Source organism: Paramisgurnus dabryanus, chromosome 15, assembly GCF_030506205.2.
Source record: "Paramisgurnus dabryanus chromosome 15, PD_genome_1.1, whole genome shotgun sequence".
Lineage (NCBI taxonomy): Eukaryota > Metazoa > Chordata > Actinopteri > Cypriniformes > Cobitidae > Paramisgurnus > Paramisgurnus dabryanus.
In genome coordinates, this window is record NC_133351.1 from 37,535,276 (window position 1) to 37,553,825 (window position 18,550).

At 37.0% G+C, this 18,550-nt stretch overlaps 2 protein-coding genes across 4 annotated transcripts in view; both read right to left on the minus strand.

The window, feature by feature from the left end:
- acvr1c (activin A receptor type 1C) overlaps positions 1-9,663 on the minus strand; it is a 75,025-nt gene extending 65,362 nt beyond the window's left edge. For all 3 annotated transcript variants that reach the window (XM_065273089.2, XM_065273086.2, XM_065273085.2), the window contains exon 1: positions 9,501-9,663. In XM_065273089.2, the coding sequence (XP_065129161.1) occupies positions 9,501-9,564 (64 nt within the window). In that variant the 5' untranslated portion in view covers positions 9,565-9,663. The remainder of the gene's footprint in view (positions 1-9,500) is intronic.
- Positions 9,664-12,548: 2,885 nt separating this feature from the next.
- Positions 12,549-18,550, minus strand: part of LOC135758574 (activin receptor type-1-like) — a 43,668-nt gene continuing 37,666 nt past the window's right edge. Inside the window, exons 9-11 of the mRNA XM_065273107.2 lie at positions 16,477-16,674; positions 13,993-14,123; positions 12,549-13,551 (exon numbers count right to left, since the gene is read on the minus strand). Coding sequence (XP_065129179.1) covers positions 13,417-13,551; positions 13,993-14,123; positions 16,477-16,674 — 464 coding nt within the window. The 3' untranslated portion in view covers positions 12,549-13,416. The remainder of the gene's footprint in view (positions 13,552-13,992; positions 14,124-16,476; positions 16,675-18,550) is intronic.

Sequence of the window (18,550 nt, forward strand, 5' to 3'; positions counted from 1 at the left end):
AATGTCCACACTAGTGACTCGTAATCATACTCACACAACTATACTACTCCAGCACTTCACGGCCACGCCTAGACCCACTCCAATGTCAAGGGCAGGAAACGTTCTGGACACCACACGGTGATTTTCTTCCTGGGACATGCTCACAGCATATGATTAATGGCTGCCCGAGACTGACAGCCTCTTCGGTTCTCCCTCGACGAGGCGTACAAAGGCGGGGGGTTTTTAGCAGACAAGACACACAGCAATACACAGCAATGCACAGCACCACATCAAAAGTGAAAGTTCCACAGCACAAAGACTCACCCACCACATTCCAGTGTACACTCAAGATGCCCGCCTTCCTCCACTTCGTCGGGTTGGTTCAATGATGGTACTTGTAGCTCAGTCAGCGGATACGTCGCCGTGGCTAGCCCCAGCTAAAAGTACTTTAGGCTCTCCTACCACGCTAATCTAGGGGTAGTGCCTTTCTCCTTCACTCAGGGGTTAAACGCTTCAAAACAATAATCCACACAATGTGTAAGCAACTCAGTATGTGATAATCACGGAGACTTATCACTCGTAGCTCCAACTGTCCTTTGTTCTCGTTTCCTTAGCGATCGCTTTGATCATACACACAGGGCGTCTCTCTTCCTAGCAAGAGTTACACAACAACAATATACATCTCCAGGTTCTCCATGCAGAAATACACTCACGCTTTCTTTACTTCCTCTTCAGTATTTCGCCTCAGCAAACAATGGGTTCAATCTTGCTTCAACCTTTAAGGTCTCCAGTATCCACACAATCATGTAAGCTCCAGCGAGAGAGAGAGATAAACAGCCTACGGCCAACTTACTGGAAAACACCAACAGCAGCGCTTCCCACGGCACACAACCACCTGCTCTCTTCGGGGTGCTCCTTTAATCAATGCACGTCCTGCCTTTCTTTCGCCTCTTGCGGCTCCTGTCCTCTCTCCGCGCGCTTTCCAGCGCAGCCCGGATCAACAGAGCCTACGGGCTCTTCAAAAGGTGTGCGGCATCTTTCTGCCTTTGGCAGAGGAGCTTTCCCCGTGACAGTCGCTCTCGTGTCAATCGCTCTCCTCTTTGTGTTCCTGCAGAGCTATTTAAGCGCTTCATCCTCCCACAGCCCCCAATCACACTTTGCTTGAGTAATTCGTTGCACCTGGAGCGAATTTGGCTTCATTTGTTTCCATGGAGAACCAGGAAGTAAACCGGTGTTTTTAAAAATTCTGTCCGGGCGGAACCTCTCCTCTCCATTTTTGGTTCCGCCCTAAGTCACCCTGTGACATGGACAAGGCCTCAAATCAATTAGATTATTAATTGTTTTTTTTTATTCTGATTGATGTGTTTACATGGAGCAATTGCATTTTATTAAACATTTCAACTGATTACAATTGTCCATGTAAACGCAGATGTTATATTTATGCAAGGTACATATTAATATATTTATCAATAAAACCATTTCTGATAGAAAAGCAAATATGTGTGACAACAATCCAGTTGACATGGTGTGAATTGTTATAGTGCAGAGGTGTCCAACAGGGACGTGCACAGACATTTTGAGGGGCAGGGGCTCAAGTGAAATAAAGGGCACTTCTCATAATTATGTATATTTTTTTCTTTTTTTTAAACAAAAAGTATATATATATATTAACGCAAGTTTGACTTACTTTTTAAAAAAATATTTAAAAAGTTAATTAATTTTATCTTCCTCAAACTCACGCAATTGTTTAATTTTCAAAAGATGTCTACAAAATAATCAGTTCACACAGACACCATGGTCTCCTTAGTAGTCTAGGTTTATAGAGCAGCAAAGGAAGCCATTACACAATGTGCATGTTTTGAAAACATTAAATTACACATTAATTACAAATTTGTTAAAATGCTAAAAACAAAGTTGTGACTGCTGAGTTAGCGCTACATGCCAATTAATGCTATATCATATGCTAGCGTTTAGCTGATTAGTTGTTACTCAAAATGTATTTTTGTCTGATAAGGGCTCAAAATGTAAGGTCTGTTTACTAATGTGAGCTTCTGGCATGAGCCTCAGAGCAGAGCAATCAGAGCAGAGCTCAACATTATTATTCATATCCCTTTCAAATAGGGCAAAAATAGACCATTTCATTCAAATGACAAATTCTAGGGTTGTAAATTGACATGTAAAAACGTTTCTGGATAATTTTTGCACTTAATAAAGCAACATACCTTCTATGTAATTGTATAAGAACAATTCAGCATATTATGACAACACATCCTATGGCACCTTTAATCTTAGGTTTCATATTTATTAGGTTTCCACATGTCAGAAACATAGATTAGGCCTATTTTATTTGTATTTTATATTTTACTTTTTTGTGATGTCAGTGAAAGTTCAGACTGGGCAAGTAAAATACTGAACCATCAGATTTCTTCCCAATCTACTCCAGCACTCCAGTATAACACATTATACTTATTTAACAGCCATTACAAAAAACGCAAACAAGAAAGCTTACTACTGCAGTTAGCAATTATTTTATTGTTTGTGCTTTATTATTTTATGAGCAGTCCGTTTAAACTACATACATATACTACTATACAAGTTTGCAACTCTTCAGGTTAATATGGGATTGCCATGGAAAACAATGTCCCTGAATCGTTATGTGTAACATCGTGTTCCATATTTTGTGCATAAAACTGTTAATATAAGAATGCTTCCTCACACACTTACCGGTAGCTGCCTGCATAATCATGCACATGATCGCGTCTCGGTCGGGCTGAGCTTTGGCGCTTGAAGCGCGTATGATGCAGCACGAGTGTAGACAAACCAATCATAAAGCGAAGTAAGTTAGAGAGGCGGGACTAAGGAAAGGTAAAGCCAATCATATTAGCCATGTGAATTTTGGAGGCGGGACTCATCTGTTAACCGTTTGTGTGCCACAAATAGCGCTATTTTTCTTTATATAAGAGTTTAAATCTCATTTAAATGATTCCTGAATAAATTCATGTTAAATTAAATAAGCAACAAGTAAAAAACACAAGACACAGACTTTTTTTTAAAGCACCTCAGAAAAAAGGGCACTTTCTCTCCTGGAATAAAAAGGGCAGGTGCTCAAGCCCCCTTTGATGTCTATGTGTGCACGTGCCTGGTGTCCAAAGTCGGTCCTGGAGGGCCTGCGTCCTGCAGAGTTTAGCTAAAACTTCCATCAACACACCTGACTCATCTAGTCTGCCTAGTAAGACAGTAAGCTGGATCAGGTGTGTTTGATTAGGGTTGGAATAAAACTCTGCAGAGAAACCGACCCTCCAGGAGCAGGATTGGACACCCCTGTTATAGTGGTATGAAAATGTGTTGGCCACCTTCCTGATTTTTATTTTTGCATGTTGTCACACTTTAATGTTTCAGATTATCAAACCAACTTAAATAAAACCCATGTGATCACAACATGCAGTTTTTAAAGAAAAGTTTTTATCACGAAGGGAAAACAAATTCCAAAGCCACATGGCCCTGTGCAATGTTGGGGAAAGTTACTTTTAAAAGTAATGCCTTACAATATTAACTTACTCCCAAGAAGTAACTAATTGTGTTAGTTAGTTCCTTTTCATGGAAAGTAATACTTGCATTACTTTTGCGTTACTTTGCATTACCTGGCTGAGGCTTTATCTCTTTTAGGCCTTGCAGATGTTTTTTTATGACTAAGAAGTTCTGCACTCAGGAATTGTATATTTCCATCCCAAAAATGTCAAGCTCTGGCGTGCCATCTCAGCTTCTGACTTAAACTGTTCCCACTCAGGCGCACACACATAGAGTGCGTAATTCTACGTGACTACATTCAGTTTCTTAAAAAAATATTGAAATAATTAAACTAAAAAGTAACTTGCAAACTTATTTTTGGCACTTAAAAGCATCTAAGTTAGCACTTTGTAAAGTAGGGTCTGTTTCTGCATTACCTGCACTCATAAACTTTTAATTTAATGAAAAATGTCAGCAGTTTTGTTTTGAATTTCATTGCTGTGTGCAGCCAGAAAGTGAATTTATGATGTTCTCTAGTTGCCACATGTAGGCTCATCAGCACAGTTGACTGGACAGCTGTACTCTACAGTAAATGACATGAGACACAGGTTATCTGTCTCTACAGTACAGACACGTGCAGTGGTTAATGGAGCTTTGGCTGTTTTTTTACTTCACCAAAACATTCATTACAAATGCGTTGATGAACCGCGGTCTAAACACATACCGTCCCGGGAACTGTGACACCCCTAGTTAATACATAACTGTGGTTTATCACACCTGAGTTTAGTTTTTCTAGCCACACCCAGGCCTGAATACTACCTGTTCGCGATCAAGAAATCACTTAAATAGGATCTGCCTGACAAAGTGAAGTAGACCAAAAGATCCACAAAAGCTACACATCATGTTAAGATCCAAAGAAATTCAGGAACAAACGAGAAAGAAAGTAGTTGAGATCTAGAAGTTAGGAAAAGGTCAAGGTCAAGCGAACCACAGCCATTATCCACAAATGACAAAAACATGGAACAGTGGTGAACCTTCCAAGTTAAGGTCAGTGTTCATGACTCCACCATAAGAAAGACATTGGACAAAAATGGCATGCATGGCAGAGTTTCAAGATAATAAAATGCTAAGCAAAAAGAACATAAAGGCTCATCTCAGTTTTTCCAGAAAACATCTTGATTATCCCCAAGCCTTTTGGGGAAATGATCTTTGGTCTGACGAGACAAATGTATGACCTTTTGGAAGGTGTGTTTCAGTAAAAGAACATCATACCAACAGGTGGTGGCAGTGTGATCATCCGGGGCTGTTTTGCTACTTCAGGACCTTAAAGACTTGCTGTGATAAATGGTACCATGAATTCTGCTATCTACCAAAAAATCCTTAAGGTCAATGTCCGGCCATCCATTCGTAACCTCAAGCTGAAGCAACTTAATCAATATAAACCCTTTGGAGTGGCCTAGTCAAAGTCCTGACCTCAGTCCCATTGAGATGCTGTGGCATGACCTTAAAAATGCGGTTCATGCTCGAAAAGCCAACCGATGTTGCTGAATTACAAAAATTTTGTAACAAAAAGTTAAATGATCAATTATAAATTGTTAAGACTGAAAAGATGTTTCGTTTTTGATTGTCCATGTGGTCAAGTTTATTACGGACTTTGAAAAGTAATGAGTAATGAGCAATGCAATTACTTTTAGAGTAATTAGTAATTCATATACAGAGTTGACAGTGTTATTATAACAACAGAATGGTGAGTAGAACAAGCAGACAGTTTATTGCACAACATAGCAGAATTAGCAGTCAGGTATGTCGGCATGGTCATAATCAGAAACAATAAATAACCAGATTATTTTACTGTTTTGCATGTGATGCTGGTGATTAAAGTGTAAGGTGGTGAAGGAGTCTTAGTATGGAGAGACCTGGGGTAAGCAGGTGTACTGGAGTGAACAAAGATGATTATTGGAGCTTGGAATATCCAGGAAATGGCAACACTGCTCATAATGTCAGTGGACGTGCCAGTGATTGTCATTTAATGTCCACATCACATAAAAGCTTGGGGCTCTGGGTGCTGTGCAATAACTCACTTGACTAAAAATGAAATGATTTAGTTAAATTGTAATTTCTGGAGTGGAGAGATCTCTGTTGGAGAAGTTCCTACTTGTGGCTGATAAAGCTGATGAATAAAGATGGGGCCCTTGAATGCATTATGCTGTTCACTATAGCCAATTGCTATTTGTGTGTTGTGGGAGAAGTGTTTTTAGGTTATGTAAACTCAGAATGCAGTGAAAAGCTCTGTAATGCTGCTTAATTTAATCTAAGATGCCTGTTACACACCTGGGGCCTCATTTATAAAGCGTGCGTATGCACAGATTTCATCGTAAAAATCCATGGCAAAGTCCATATTTGTAAAAACTGTCTTCGACTTGAAAAAATGCTTAGGGGTCAGGGTCTGAGCAGACGCATGCACTTTTGCTTGTCCGATTGCTGCAGGGTTTTTTTTAAATATAAAGCCATTCTTGTTGCTCAAAAAGGATTTGAACTTTGACAGGCGGTCTTTTATCGATGACATTAATTGGGCATCGTTTAAAGGCAGAGATGTGAAACTGCTCAGGTTCAAGATCATTTGTGATTTATAGATTTCACATCTGAAAGAAAGGGGTACACACGTTTTCTGTGCATACGTTCATTTTATGAATCACACATACGCAGTTTTGAGAAATGATCGTGAGATCAAATTGAGGATGGTTTCTACGCAGCATTTTATAAACGAGGCCCCTGCATGCTCCCTCTGTGCTTTTCTAAACACACAGTTGTAAATTTGTTTTCGCTGAACTCTGACTCGTAACTTAATGCCAGTACAAAAGTACATTGTGCATGAAAAAATCTACAATGAAATCATGGAAATATTAGAAACTATGTAGATCAAACCCACGTTTAAGTAACATAACCATTGTATGACAGTACATTGTAAAAAAAACATTTTCTGGCACATTTACTAATTACTGTGTTTTTACCACAAATACTATATACTGTATCTTATCCATGGCTACTGTAGTAAAAACATTGTTATTTTCATAAGGGTAAACACTGCGTGTGCCTGAAATGGTTTCTTCTGTAAAGAGCTCAGACGTACTCTAAAAAACAAGCTCATAAATTTTATGATGCTGTATTGCTGCCTTTACAAGAGGAGAGGTTATATCCAAAGGAGCATGCATCTGTTTAACAGCTAGTTTCTGTTCAGTTTCTGTTCTGTGACGACATTAACTGTTAAAGCTATATTAGTGACTGCTTCTCACCTACACACTATTTTGTGATAATTATTTTACTAAAAAATGCTTCTTATCATAATACAAAGATATTTTTAAGGCCAAGTCCAAGTACAGGTTGTAAATGACTTCAGCTGAAGAAATTTTTTAATCAATTCATTTAAAGACAAAAGAGCACATGGCACCAACAAGAACCATAGTAAAAGCATTTGCATTACTGTGCTTTTAGTACATGCACAACAGTGACAGAAAAAGTCAGCCCTTACAATAAATCCAAACACGCACACACACACACACACACACACACACACACACACACACACACACACACACACACACACACACGCACACACTCACGGACACGCACACACACACACACACACACACACACACACATTCTGGTTTCCATGTTTTGTGGGGACATTCCATAGACATAATGCATTTTATTCCATACAAACTGTATATTCTATTCCCTTCCCCAAACCATCATAGAAACCCTTCTCCTACTTCACATTTTCAAGAAACATCATTTTGTTTGATTTATAAGCTTGTTTTCCCCACAAAAAAACACTGGTATTACTATCTTTGTGGGGACAATTGGTTTTGGTGAAAATTACCAGGTACACACACACACACACACACACACACACACACACACACACACACACACACACACACAGTGATGATTAGTGATTGCAATGTAAATTACAGTTCCAAATAAATTAGAATGTTGGTGTTTTCACCCCGGGGAGGCAGCCTTTTTGGGCTTTACCTAGCTTCCTCTTCTATACGTTGCTTTAGTAATACGTGCAATTATAATATTGAGTCATAGCCGCAGCCAATTTAACTGCTCATGCTATCATGTATTTTGTTGTGCTATCTGTCGTTTTCTGTGCTTTTCACTGCTTCTATTTATGTAAAACTGCTTTGAAACAATTGACTTTTGTGAATAGCGCTATATAAATAAAATTGAATTGAATTGCATGTAATTGTTTGTTGGCATTTATTACACGGCACTATAAAATGCTTGATTCTGATTGGCCAGTCGCTACATTCCAAGGTATGTTATTCCCAAATAACGCACGGTAACCCAGGTGCTGCAAACCATTTTGACAGGTACAGTTTAATATTACACAATATTGAATATTATCACACTGTCAAGGCTCATTTCTGCAATAACAACCTGCTGCCTTTACATTATCCCTTACTTGTTGGATCAGTGTGAATTAGCCCTTACAGATTTAACACTAACTGAAACAGCAAGGCTAATACTGTAGGTTAAAGGACATTTAAACATTCAAACATACTTAATGTTTTATTTGCTGTATGTGTTAGTTTTATTGGCTAATTGCCTACATTACTTTTAGGTTAAAAATTTATTTTTTCAAGTAAAATTGAGCTTCACAGTGATATGGACCCTTATTAGGGTTTGATTTAATTACTAATCACTAAACTACAACCCCAACTGTGAGAGTTTAAACTCATCCTGACAAGAAATATTATTCAAAAAATTTGAGCAAAACACATCAATGTGAAGCTGCATGTGAAAAACATCGAATTCTGAAAAATTTAACATTGAGCAGTTCAATTTCCCCTATTAATTTCAATATATTTACATTTTTGACCTGACCTTACTCCATTATCCATCCATTATGTACTTTAGAATGATTGTATGTAGAAGTTGTGTTTTCACAGGCAGGGTCACATTAAAAATCTATCTATAGTTTTTTTTTTTTTTTACATAATTCAGTCCAAGAAAAATAATTTCAAAAGGAATTAAAAGATTTTTTAGTATCATAACAAACATTTCATTTAAGTAACCCTAAACTTTTGAACAGTAGTCCTGTAAGTTTTTTGCCAGTTTGCCCTAATTGAAATGGCCCTTATATGTTTTAATATATTTTGTAAAAACATTTTTTACACAATAGGGTACTCATTTGAAAAGTCCCTGTTGTGTAACATATGAATAAATTACATAGGCCTATATAAAAGCTTTAAAATAAACAAGAAGTCATGATATTTCACTTCTCTTACACACTGTTATCTAAACATAGGGGTGGTGATGGCGCAGTGGATAAGACACTCGCCTTTGGTGTGAGCGACCCGGTTCGAATCCACTGTGACACACCATTGTGTCCCTGAGCAAGACACTTAACCCTTAGTTACTCAAGAGGCATGCGACCTATACATAGCAGCAATTGTAAATCGCTTTGGATAAAAGCGTCAGCTAAATGATTAAATAAAAACAGATTAGTAAAAAAATCTGTCCATCAGGGAAAAGATATGATGGTCATTAATTCTGCTGTTGAAACTTTTTTACTGCAGTGAGATAATAAGGCAATAAATCAGTTTAACAAACACTTCAAATTTATCACAGGTTTAGGTATTTGGTGCATGTGCTTGGCTAAATGTTGCACGTAAATGTTTTAAAGTGAACTAGATGGGGATATTTTAGTCTTTTCATGATCTCTACTGATCTTTTACCTGCACCATTTCATTATATAATGATCAGAGTCCATCTATAACAACAAGTTAACCATAATCACAGCAGAATGAGGTCATTACATTCACAGCTGAGTAAGTGAATTTCAGTTTTGTAAGAAGATTACACAGCATGTTGTGAACACTATGAACTTAACTTTACTCACACAAAACACAGCATGTTGCAAAATAATAATTTCAGTTTGTTTGAAACATTTAATGAATATTTAAAGGTATGCTAAAGTGAGCTAACAAGAAAGAAAACTGTACCTGCAGTGACTTGCGCAAAGATGAAGAGTAGCAGAACAGCTTCTGAGCACCGTAGATGAGGCATGACATCTGTCACTCTCCACAGACCAACACATCCAAATTTTTGCACAAAATCATGCTTACTCTATTCTGCTGTATATTCACAGTGTCTGTCTGCATTGCTCCACTCTAAATAAACCAAACTCTAAATACGCAGACATACTTGCCCCGCCTACTATGGCTCAATGTAAGAGGATTAAAGGGAAAGAGAGAGAGAGAGAGAGAGAGAGAGCGAAAGAAAGGGAGAGAGAGAGAGAGAGAGAGAGAGCACAAGTGAACCACCATGGCATGAAGATGGACCTACAGTAGCTGATATCTGGATATTAATGTTGCTGGTTGGTAAGTTGGTAAGTGGTTGGTAAGAGAGAACTTTCATATTTGGGTACTACTTCATCTGTGCTATAATGCACATTGCCAAAGTGCTATAAATAAATTCAATTTAGTCATTGGTTTCATTGTAGATTGCCTACTGAATTGAGACCCATATAAATGAACCTCGGAAATTAACATTACGGCTGAGATTTCTTGCATTGTGGCATTAGTTTCTTAACAGTAAGATACCCTTTAAAAGGATTTTCATTTCAGGGGTGATTATTATTATTCAAAAAGAAACAACCTTTCTTTTACTTAATGCACACAGAAATGCCCACATTTTTTAAACTTAAGATTCATTTCATATAAGAGACTTGAATTAATCAGAGACCATATAAAAGTTGTTCCTTAAAGTCCTTTTCTGCCCATGTTTTATATTCTCATACATTTGTACATTTACAATTTGCACAGAATAATACATTTCATTCTGTCTGACATGCAGTAAAGAGAGAAAGGTTGGAAAGAGACATGATGTTGGTATAAAAATGTTTTTTAAAAGAAAAGCTTCTCCCTATATTTCACAGTGAAGAATCTATTAAACCTGCAGTGGAGAATGGGTTGAATGTCCCATCGTTTATTTCATGAACGTTGCCATTTTTATGCTCTAAGCAGGGGACATCTGACATTTTCGATCACAAATAAATTCATGACATAATTTTTCCGACCCTACAAAGTCACTTCAGTTTGGAAATTTGGCATGCTTTGCAATTTTTGTTGCATTTTTGTGATAAGAAAAAAACTGCTTTAAAAACAGCTTATTTGTGGGCACCAAGGACAGGCAATTATTACTATGAGGCAGCATTCAGTTATATTACTTATTAAATATACATGGGATGGGTTTCTACTTAGCCATCTGTTCAAACAGTATATGTAGGCTACCTGTGCATCAACTGAATGCTGACATAGGAAACTTAATTAGAATAAACATTGATTTTCTGTTTTTGTTTATAAAGTTTTATAGGCACAAATTATGTAATCTTTGTGGTAAGAATTATTAGATGTTATCTAACATATACACTCAAATAGCCTACACTCGAAAAATGCTAGATTGTTTTAATTTGATTTGGTCAAATATGAAAAAACCCAACCACCGGGTTTAAATAAACATATACTGGGTTGTAATCCGACAATGGGTTGAAACAACCCTTCAGATGTTTTTTTCATTACCCAACGGGTTAAAACAACCCAGAGTCTAAAATTTAAATATAGCATGAAAAGTGGGTGATCTTAAATGCTTGTTATGTTAACACATCTGTCCATTCAACCCTACTACCAAAGTTATTGTAAGATATTATTTAATATGGGCTACACAACCATGGTTGGTTAAAATATGAAATACCCAACAATTGGGTTACAAATAAACTAATTTTATTTTGATAATTTGATACAGTCTCTGTATGATATATTCCACATTTCATGCAAAGCAGGTAAATGACCAAAGAGTTTCAATATTATTAATAAATGGTGGCCAGCATTGTCAACTATGACATTTGGTATAGTCATACTCTGTAAGGCCCAAAATATCAAAACAGATCAGGAAAAACTAATGTTAAAAGCATTTTTATGCTTGATGAATGATCAGTGTATTGCCAACCTTAAGATGATGATTTCCCAGAAGAACATTGAGACAGTTATCAATGCATTTATAACATCAAGGTTGGACTACTGTAACTCCCTCCACCTGGTTTTGCCTAAATCAGTATTAGATTGTTGGCAGATGGTACAGAAAACAGCAGCCAGACTGCTACTGCCACTAAAACACGTGAGCACGTTACCAGTTAAGCTTCCCATTGATTTTAAAATGTTGCTCTTTGCTTTTAAGGCTTTGCATGGTCTTGCCGCCCAATACATTTGCAATCTTCTTATCCTATACACTGCTTCAGGACCTCTCAGATCATCTTGTCAACTTCCATTCACAGTTTCTCGTTCCCGTTACAAATCTAAAGGTTATCGGGCTCTCTCGGTGGCTGCTCCTAGGCTCTGGAATAGTCTTCCTCTCTCAAGCAGATCTGATCCTTTCATTTCTGTCTTTAAAACCTCTCTGATTATGTATTTTTATTTCTTGTGTTTTTCTAAGGGTCTTGCTTAGGGTGCATATTTTTATCTGGTCATTTGGTTATGCACAAATATTGTCTTGAATTTGTATTATTTGATATTGTGTCTATTCTTGTATTATGGATAGCTTTTTTATTTTATTTTAACTTTGTATTTATCTATTGTACAGAACTTTGGCTGCAACACCTGTTGTTTTATTTGTGCTATATAAATAAATAAACTAAACAGTACCTTTTAAACAAACAGTTCAATGTAAAACATGACAGTGCCTCCTGGTGGCTGTTTTTTGTTGCATAGTTCTCTCTGGGACCTGCTGAGTTTTATACCAATTGGCAACTGTCAACCTTGTCTAATATCTGCTTAAGTTTAATTGGCTAATGACGCCCATGTTGTTCAAGGTGCATGACTGACGATGTCACTATTGATATTTCAAATTTCTAGTAGATCATACAGATTTCTGTTGTTAAAGCTTTTTAGTTTGTTTGTTTTATGATACTGCACAACTAAGTGGTCAAGTTTTTTTTTTGCAAGTGACCTCAGATTGCACCCACACATACATTTAGTGTACCAAGTTTTGTATCAATAAACTATTCATATCAAAAAACATTATTTGACACTCATACTTTGATAATAAAACTCATTATACAAAAATGTTACAGCACATACAATAACAATTTCTTTCAGGATCTTGTAGTTTTATTTAAGATGTTTTTGCTCTTTTAGTATGTGTATTTAACAAAGTATATAAAACAAAACAAAAAACAAATACATAATGCTAAATTCTCAGCAATACACAACATATCTGAGACTGAATACATTAGACATCAGAGGGACATCATGAGAGGGACAAACTTAAAAGCTTCTTTGTTTTTCTTTGACAGATTAATTAACCTGTTCAATATCTACTTCAGAGTAGTAACTGGTTTCCTGTAACCATGAATCCTACAGTCATCCCCAGTAAACTCATTATTTCAGCTGTTGATTTCTGATGTGTTATGAATTATTTTGAGTTGCTTAATTTAGCATTTGTTGAGTAAAGTCACCTGTAACGGCATACAATGCACAAACCTCGAGTGCAATAAATAAAGCATATTGCTAATGAAACTGATATTTGTATGGAGCTCTAAAAACTGAAGCAGCTTTAAAAGGAAAACGTAAAGCACTTTCTTCAAATGCCCATTTTACAGTTATAGTCTTTGTGTTACAGAAAAATGAACAAAAGATCCTACGTCTTAAAAGAGACTCCCATATCAAAGACTGAAGTCTTTCAAATGCCCACTACACCTTTATCTTTGGATGCCAAAATGTGCCCTACTGCAATATCAAAATAAATACAATGTGCCTCTATAAGAGCACAAAGCCCAGACTGTCCTATTTTTCAGCCTCTTCTCCAGAAGAGACAACAACTGACCTTGGTAAAGGCCTTAAGGTTCTTCCATACAGAAGTAGTTTAAATGTCATTTTTAATGTTTTCCAGAGAGTTATCAATTTTTGTCAGAGTTTTTTTTATTCGTAATGCTGTGAGTCTGGCTGATGGGCTCTGGTACCAACACTCCTTCATGAGTTTAGCGATGGATGTTAAGGTCTGAAAGATAAAAACAAAAGCTGACTGCTGTGAAGATATATACACTGTGTCTAAACATTAAATTTCGCTATATTATTTATCCCCTGCGCAGTAGTTATTTTTTTTACACGTTATTTACACACGAGAGTGATAAAACTCATGAAATAATTTGATAAATTCAAAGGAAATTGTGTCCTTAAAAAAGAATTCAAGGCATTTTTACCAATGATGAATGTTGCTCATTCCAAAATAACTATCCATTTTAAAACCCCAGTGTTATTTTATTTTTATAAAATGTATTTGTACAGGGGATGATATAACATTTTCTCTTTATACAATCACCCCTTATATGCATAAACGTTTTGCATACTTTTCTACACATAGTTTATGATATAGCGATGAATGATTGATCAATTTAGCTAGAAGGTTCTAGAGAAGTGTACAGTATACGCAGGTACTTACAGGATCTGGGAACCATCTGTTTGGAATGTTGGGTCTCTGTTGGTCTATGCATATCACCTTCTTCATATCCTCAAAGCTGGGATCGCTCGGCACTACATCATGGAATGGTGGCTTGTATTCTTCTACGATACCTGTGTGGTCCAAAACAAAACACCTTTATAAACCATAATCAGAATTTTCAGAACGTGAATTACACTTATTATCACCAATTAGCGCAGATATTTTGTGTCAGTCTGTGTTGGATAATTTAGATTTATCAGGACCGCCAACAGCACTGTCTATAGCACTGGCTTTATACTGCCTTTTACACTGCATGGAGCAATTGGGATCAATTTTAGGAGAGGGATATGGAGGGCATCAACCAGCTCCCATTACATTATTGTAATGACCCCTTCAAAGTGACGGGGCAAAAGCTATGTGACACACACATTTATTTTCTTGCCAATAACACACACACCAGAGTATGTGAGCAGAGCGTGATTTTGTCTGAAGCGAGGAGCAGATTGCTCACATATTGTGCACCTACACTGTTTTTTTGCATTTGTCAAAAGACCCACCCTCAAGCCTCTATGGCTTGGGCACCTCTTTTTTTTAACCAATTTTATCACATTCTTCGCAACTATGTAAAGAATCACAATTTGTATCATTTTGACTTAAAAAAAAAGACACCTTCCAAACAGCTATATTAATTGAGTTCTAATTCATGACTACGGACAAACAACTTTGTCTTTGAAGTCAATAGTTTCACACATACAAGGCCCTATTTTAACACTCTAAGAGCATTGTCTAAAGCGCACAGCCTAGTGTCCTTATCAACTTTTGCTGATTTAACAACAGAAAAAAATGGTTTGTGTGCCAAAGTGTAAAAGTGTTGCTCTTATTCTTGTAATGTGTTTTGGGGCGTAACGTGCAATAAACCAATGAGAGTCTCCCTTTAAAATCCAGTTGCGTTCGCACCATGCCGATTCCTTATTTAGATGCTGGAATCTTTCAATTTTTATATTTAAAAACGTTTATGTGCCAACAATGTGACTGAACTCACCTCGTTTTCAGACCAGAATGGCCATGGGTGCAAAATTGGGCACAAAATGGTTAGACCTGCGGCGTACTTTCAGCAAAGATGCTTATATTATGAAGATTTCAACCTTCCATTAGAAAACCCGCAAAAGTGTTTAGCGTGTAGCGCCTCAGCCAGTCAATTATGATCATCAATGATATATGTTCAGAGTGTAACGACTGTCAGTTACAGTTTACATTTAAAGGTGTTTTCACCCCTAGTTCGTTTGAGCCCTCCAAATGCTCTCGGAGCAGTTCAGGGTGTATGTGTGAACAAACCAAGTGATCTCAGACCCCCCTAAAGGGACCCAAAAGTGAACCAAACTCAGACCACATGAGGAGGTGGGTTCCTTTTGGGTTCTTTTGTGGTTCGATTTCTTTTTGATATGTGAAATCAATGAGGTCCTGGTACGCTTTGCGTGTTGTTTGGACATTGTATTAAAATCAACTGCTGCACAGAAAGCTGGGATCTGAGTTCTTATAAAGTTGTAATGTGAACAAGAAAGGGTCTGAGATCACTTCAGTTCTGAAGAGGACCAAAAAAAGAACTGGGTCCTCTTTTGAGTCCACTTTATTGTGAACACCAAAAGGACTGAGGTCACATTCGGCTAGTTCCTTTTCTGGTTCACTTTAAGTGAACTGGGAAATATATGTGAAAACACCCTTAGTTTCTTGCCAGAATTTAAGATTACATTTTAATCTGTTCATTAAAAATGGCTACTGGTCTCCTTCCCTGTGTATAGCAGCGTTGCTATGCTAATCTTGCAGGCTTCCCTGAAGAGGGTCTTTGCTTTCAGTATCCCAGTATTTGCATTTTCTGCATTGGACCCTTTCAGATCCACTGCAGATGCCATTTCATTGCGTTATCAGCCAGCCTCGTCTCGCATGATGTTAAAAAGCCCAGGTGTGTGTTTGGCATCGAGCCTCATTGTGATCATGGCTAGTTTAACTGTTTCACTTTTTTCACCAGCTGTATGTGCTTTGTGCAGGCGCCGCACACACGTGCTTGCTTTTTCGACAATCCTTAAGTTTTATCGCTTTAATTCTTATCGACAATGAATCGAAGAATGATTGACTGTAGTAAACTGTTGCCTACAATTTGTGTGTTTGTTGTAGTCCAAGAAAAGAGATTTACGTCGGAGACGATAACTCGCGTCGTCGTTTACTTTGGTATTTGTACCTTTTGCATATCGTTAACAGGTACTCGTTAACATCATTAACAAAGGAAATGTGAAATTGTGAACCGGACGATAGGTGCTCTTTAAATGCATTTCTGAACTACAAAGTGCAAGTTAATTATGACAAAGAGAAAAGTGTATTTTTGAAAAGTACAGTACTAGTGCCTTTTTTTAACATAGACATTACTGATAATTTTAACAGAAAATGTGAAAGTGAATCATGTTTATAGATGTAAAAAACTCAGCATACCATTGCTAACCGTTCTTCTAGCAATCTCCCACAGCACAAGTCCAAAGGCCCAGATATCAACACGTTTGTAAGACTCAAAGCAATCCATCTGAATGGAGTCATCAAGAACCTCAGGGGCCATGTAGCGCTTGGTCCCAACTTTAGGGTTGTTGCCCACATCCAGCTCATTTGTGTCTTGATAATGCATCACAGCCAGACCTGAAGAAAAAGCAAACATGTGGCCACACCTATCAGTATTAGATATCTATCAACAGCACATGTGGGCTTGTTTCTGGTTTGTAACAAACAACAGCCTTTGGTAATGTCAGTAACTACACAACCATACTCACATCTACACAAAATAGCACTAAATGTGGTAGCATGACTATAGCAACACATACGTTTCTATAGGTGTGCTATATAGCACTTAAAGTGGTTCCCCTATAATTACAAGCCACTGAACAAATTTTAGTGAAGGCTTGGCACAATAGTAAATTAGTGACACTTATGAGCACCCCTTTTGATTTGCAAAATCTTTAAAAATGTCAAGGACGTGCAATGTCTGTGCCCTCTTTTGAGGACAGACAAAATACAACTACCACACAGCTCAGCAAATAATGTTGTTTGACCTTTCTAATACAGAATAATTTTGATGTGTTTTTTAGCTTTGAGCTCATGTTTTTTTTTTCACTTTTGAAAGCCTCTGTTTATCGATTATAGGTCTGGCAGCTACACCAGTTCTATAAACATGTAATACACAAAGTGTATTAAAAACAGGGTGGTTATCTTGTCAAAAGTTAAGCCACAAAACGGGTAAGCAGTTTCTGAAATTTTGCTAAGGACACGAAAAATATCGGCACCAATATTTGCACATTTTAGGCCCGACACGATTGTCTCTCTTATGATTTAAAATTATTGTCAGTATTCACAAAAGAGATTTCTGAAACAAATTATATAAGAATCATCAGGTATTTCTCTATCTAAAGTAAATACAGGGATGATCAAAGTCAATGTAAGCAAGCAAGCATTTCTTTGCAAAATAATAAAGTGTAGTGTGTATAAACACACACACACACAAAAACACACAGGCTCACACACACACAAACACAAACACGCACACACACACAAACAAGCACACGCACGCACGCACCCACACGCGCGCACACACACACACACGCAGTTAAACTTACACACACATAAAGACACAGACACACACGGAAACACACATGCAATGCAGACCCGTGCACACACACACACACACACACATTCAGTAAAAACTCTGTGGCATTTTGTAAAAACAGTAAAAAAATTCAAAACGCTACAAAAAATTCTACTATTTGAAATAATATTCGTTTTTAAAGGTCACGTTCTTTCTGATCGCATTTTTTTAAACCATAGTTAGTGTGTAATGTTGCTATAATAGCATAAATAATACCTGTACAATGATAAAGCTCAAAGTTCAGCCAATATATTTTCTTTAACAGAATTCCCCTTTCAAAGCCTACAGTGAACGGCCGGTTTTGACTACAGTCCTCTATTTCCTGCTTAAATGAGGTCAGTAAAACTTTGTTTTTTTTTTTTTACTAAACTCCGCCCACAGGAATACATCAGTCACCAGCTTTGGCTCTAACGCCTCTGCTAAGCTAAACTGCTATCGAATCACAAAACACTAAACAAAATACACAATCAAGTAAATTGTGTGGAAAAATACTGCGTTTTTTTACATGTGAAACATGAACACATGTTATATTGCACACTATAAACACAATCAAAGCTTCAAAAACATAGAAAGAACGGGAGCTTTAATGTCCTTTCTTGTGTTGATATATAAATAAATTCACAAAATGTATCACTAAAGTAGTGATTTGAGCAGTTGGCCACATCCAGTGAAATTAATGGGTCTCTATGGGCCCCTGCTGGTCGAAATGATTTATTTCCTAAACTGCAATTTTTTATGTTTTTTCCTAAACACCTGCTGGCCAAATTTAACACATAACATCTAGATCAATATCTAAAAACAATGTAAATCAAATTTAGATAATAATTTATGTGTATTTAAAAAAAAAAGATATTTTACAGGCAAGCTAATGGTGTA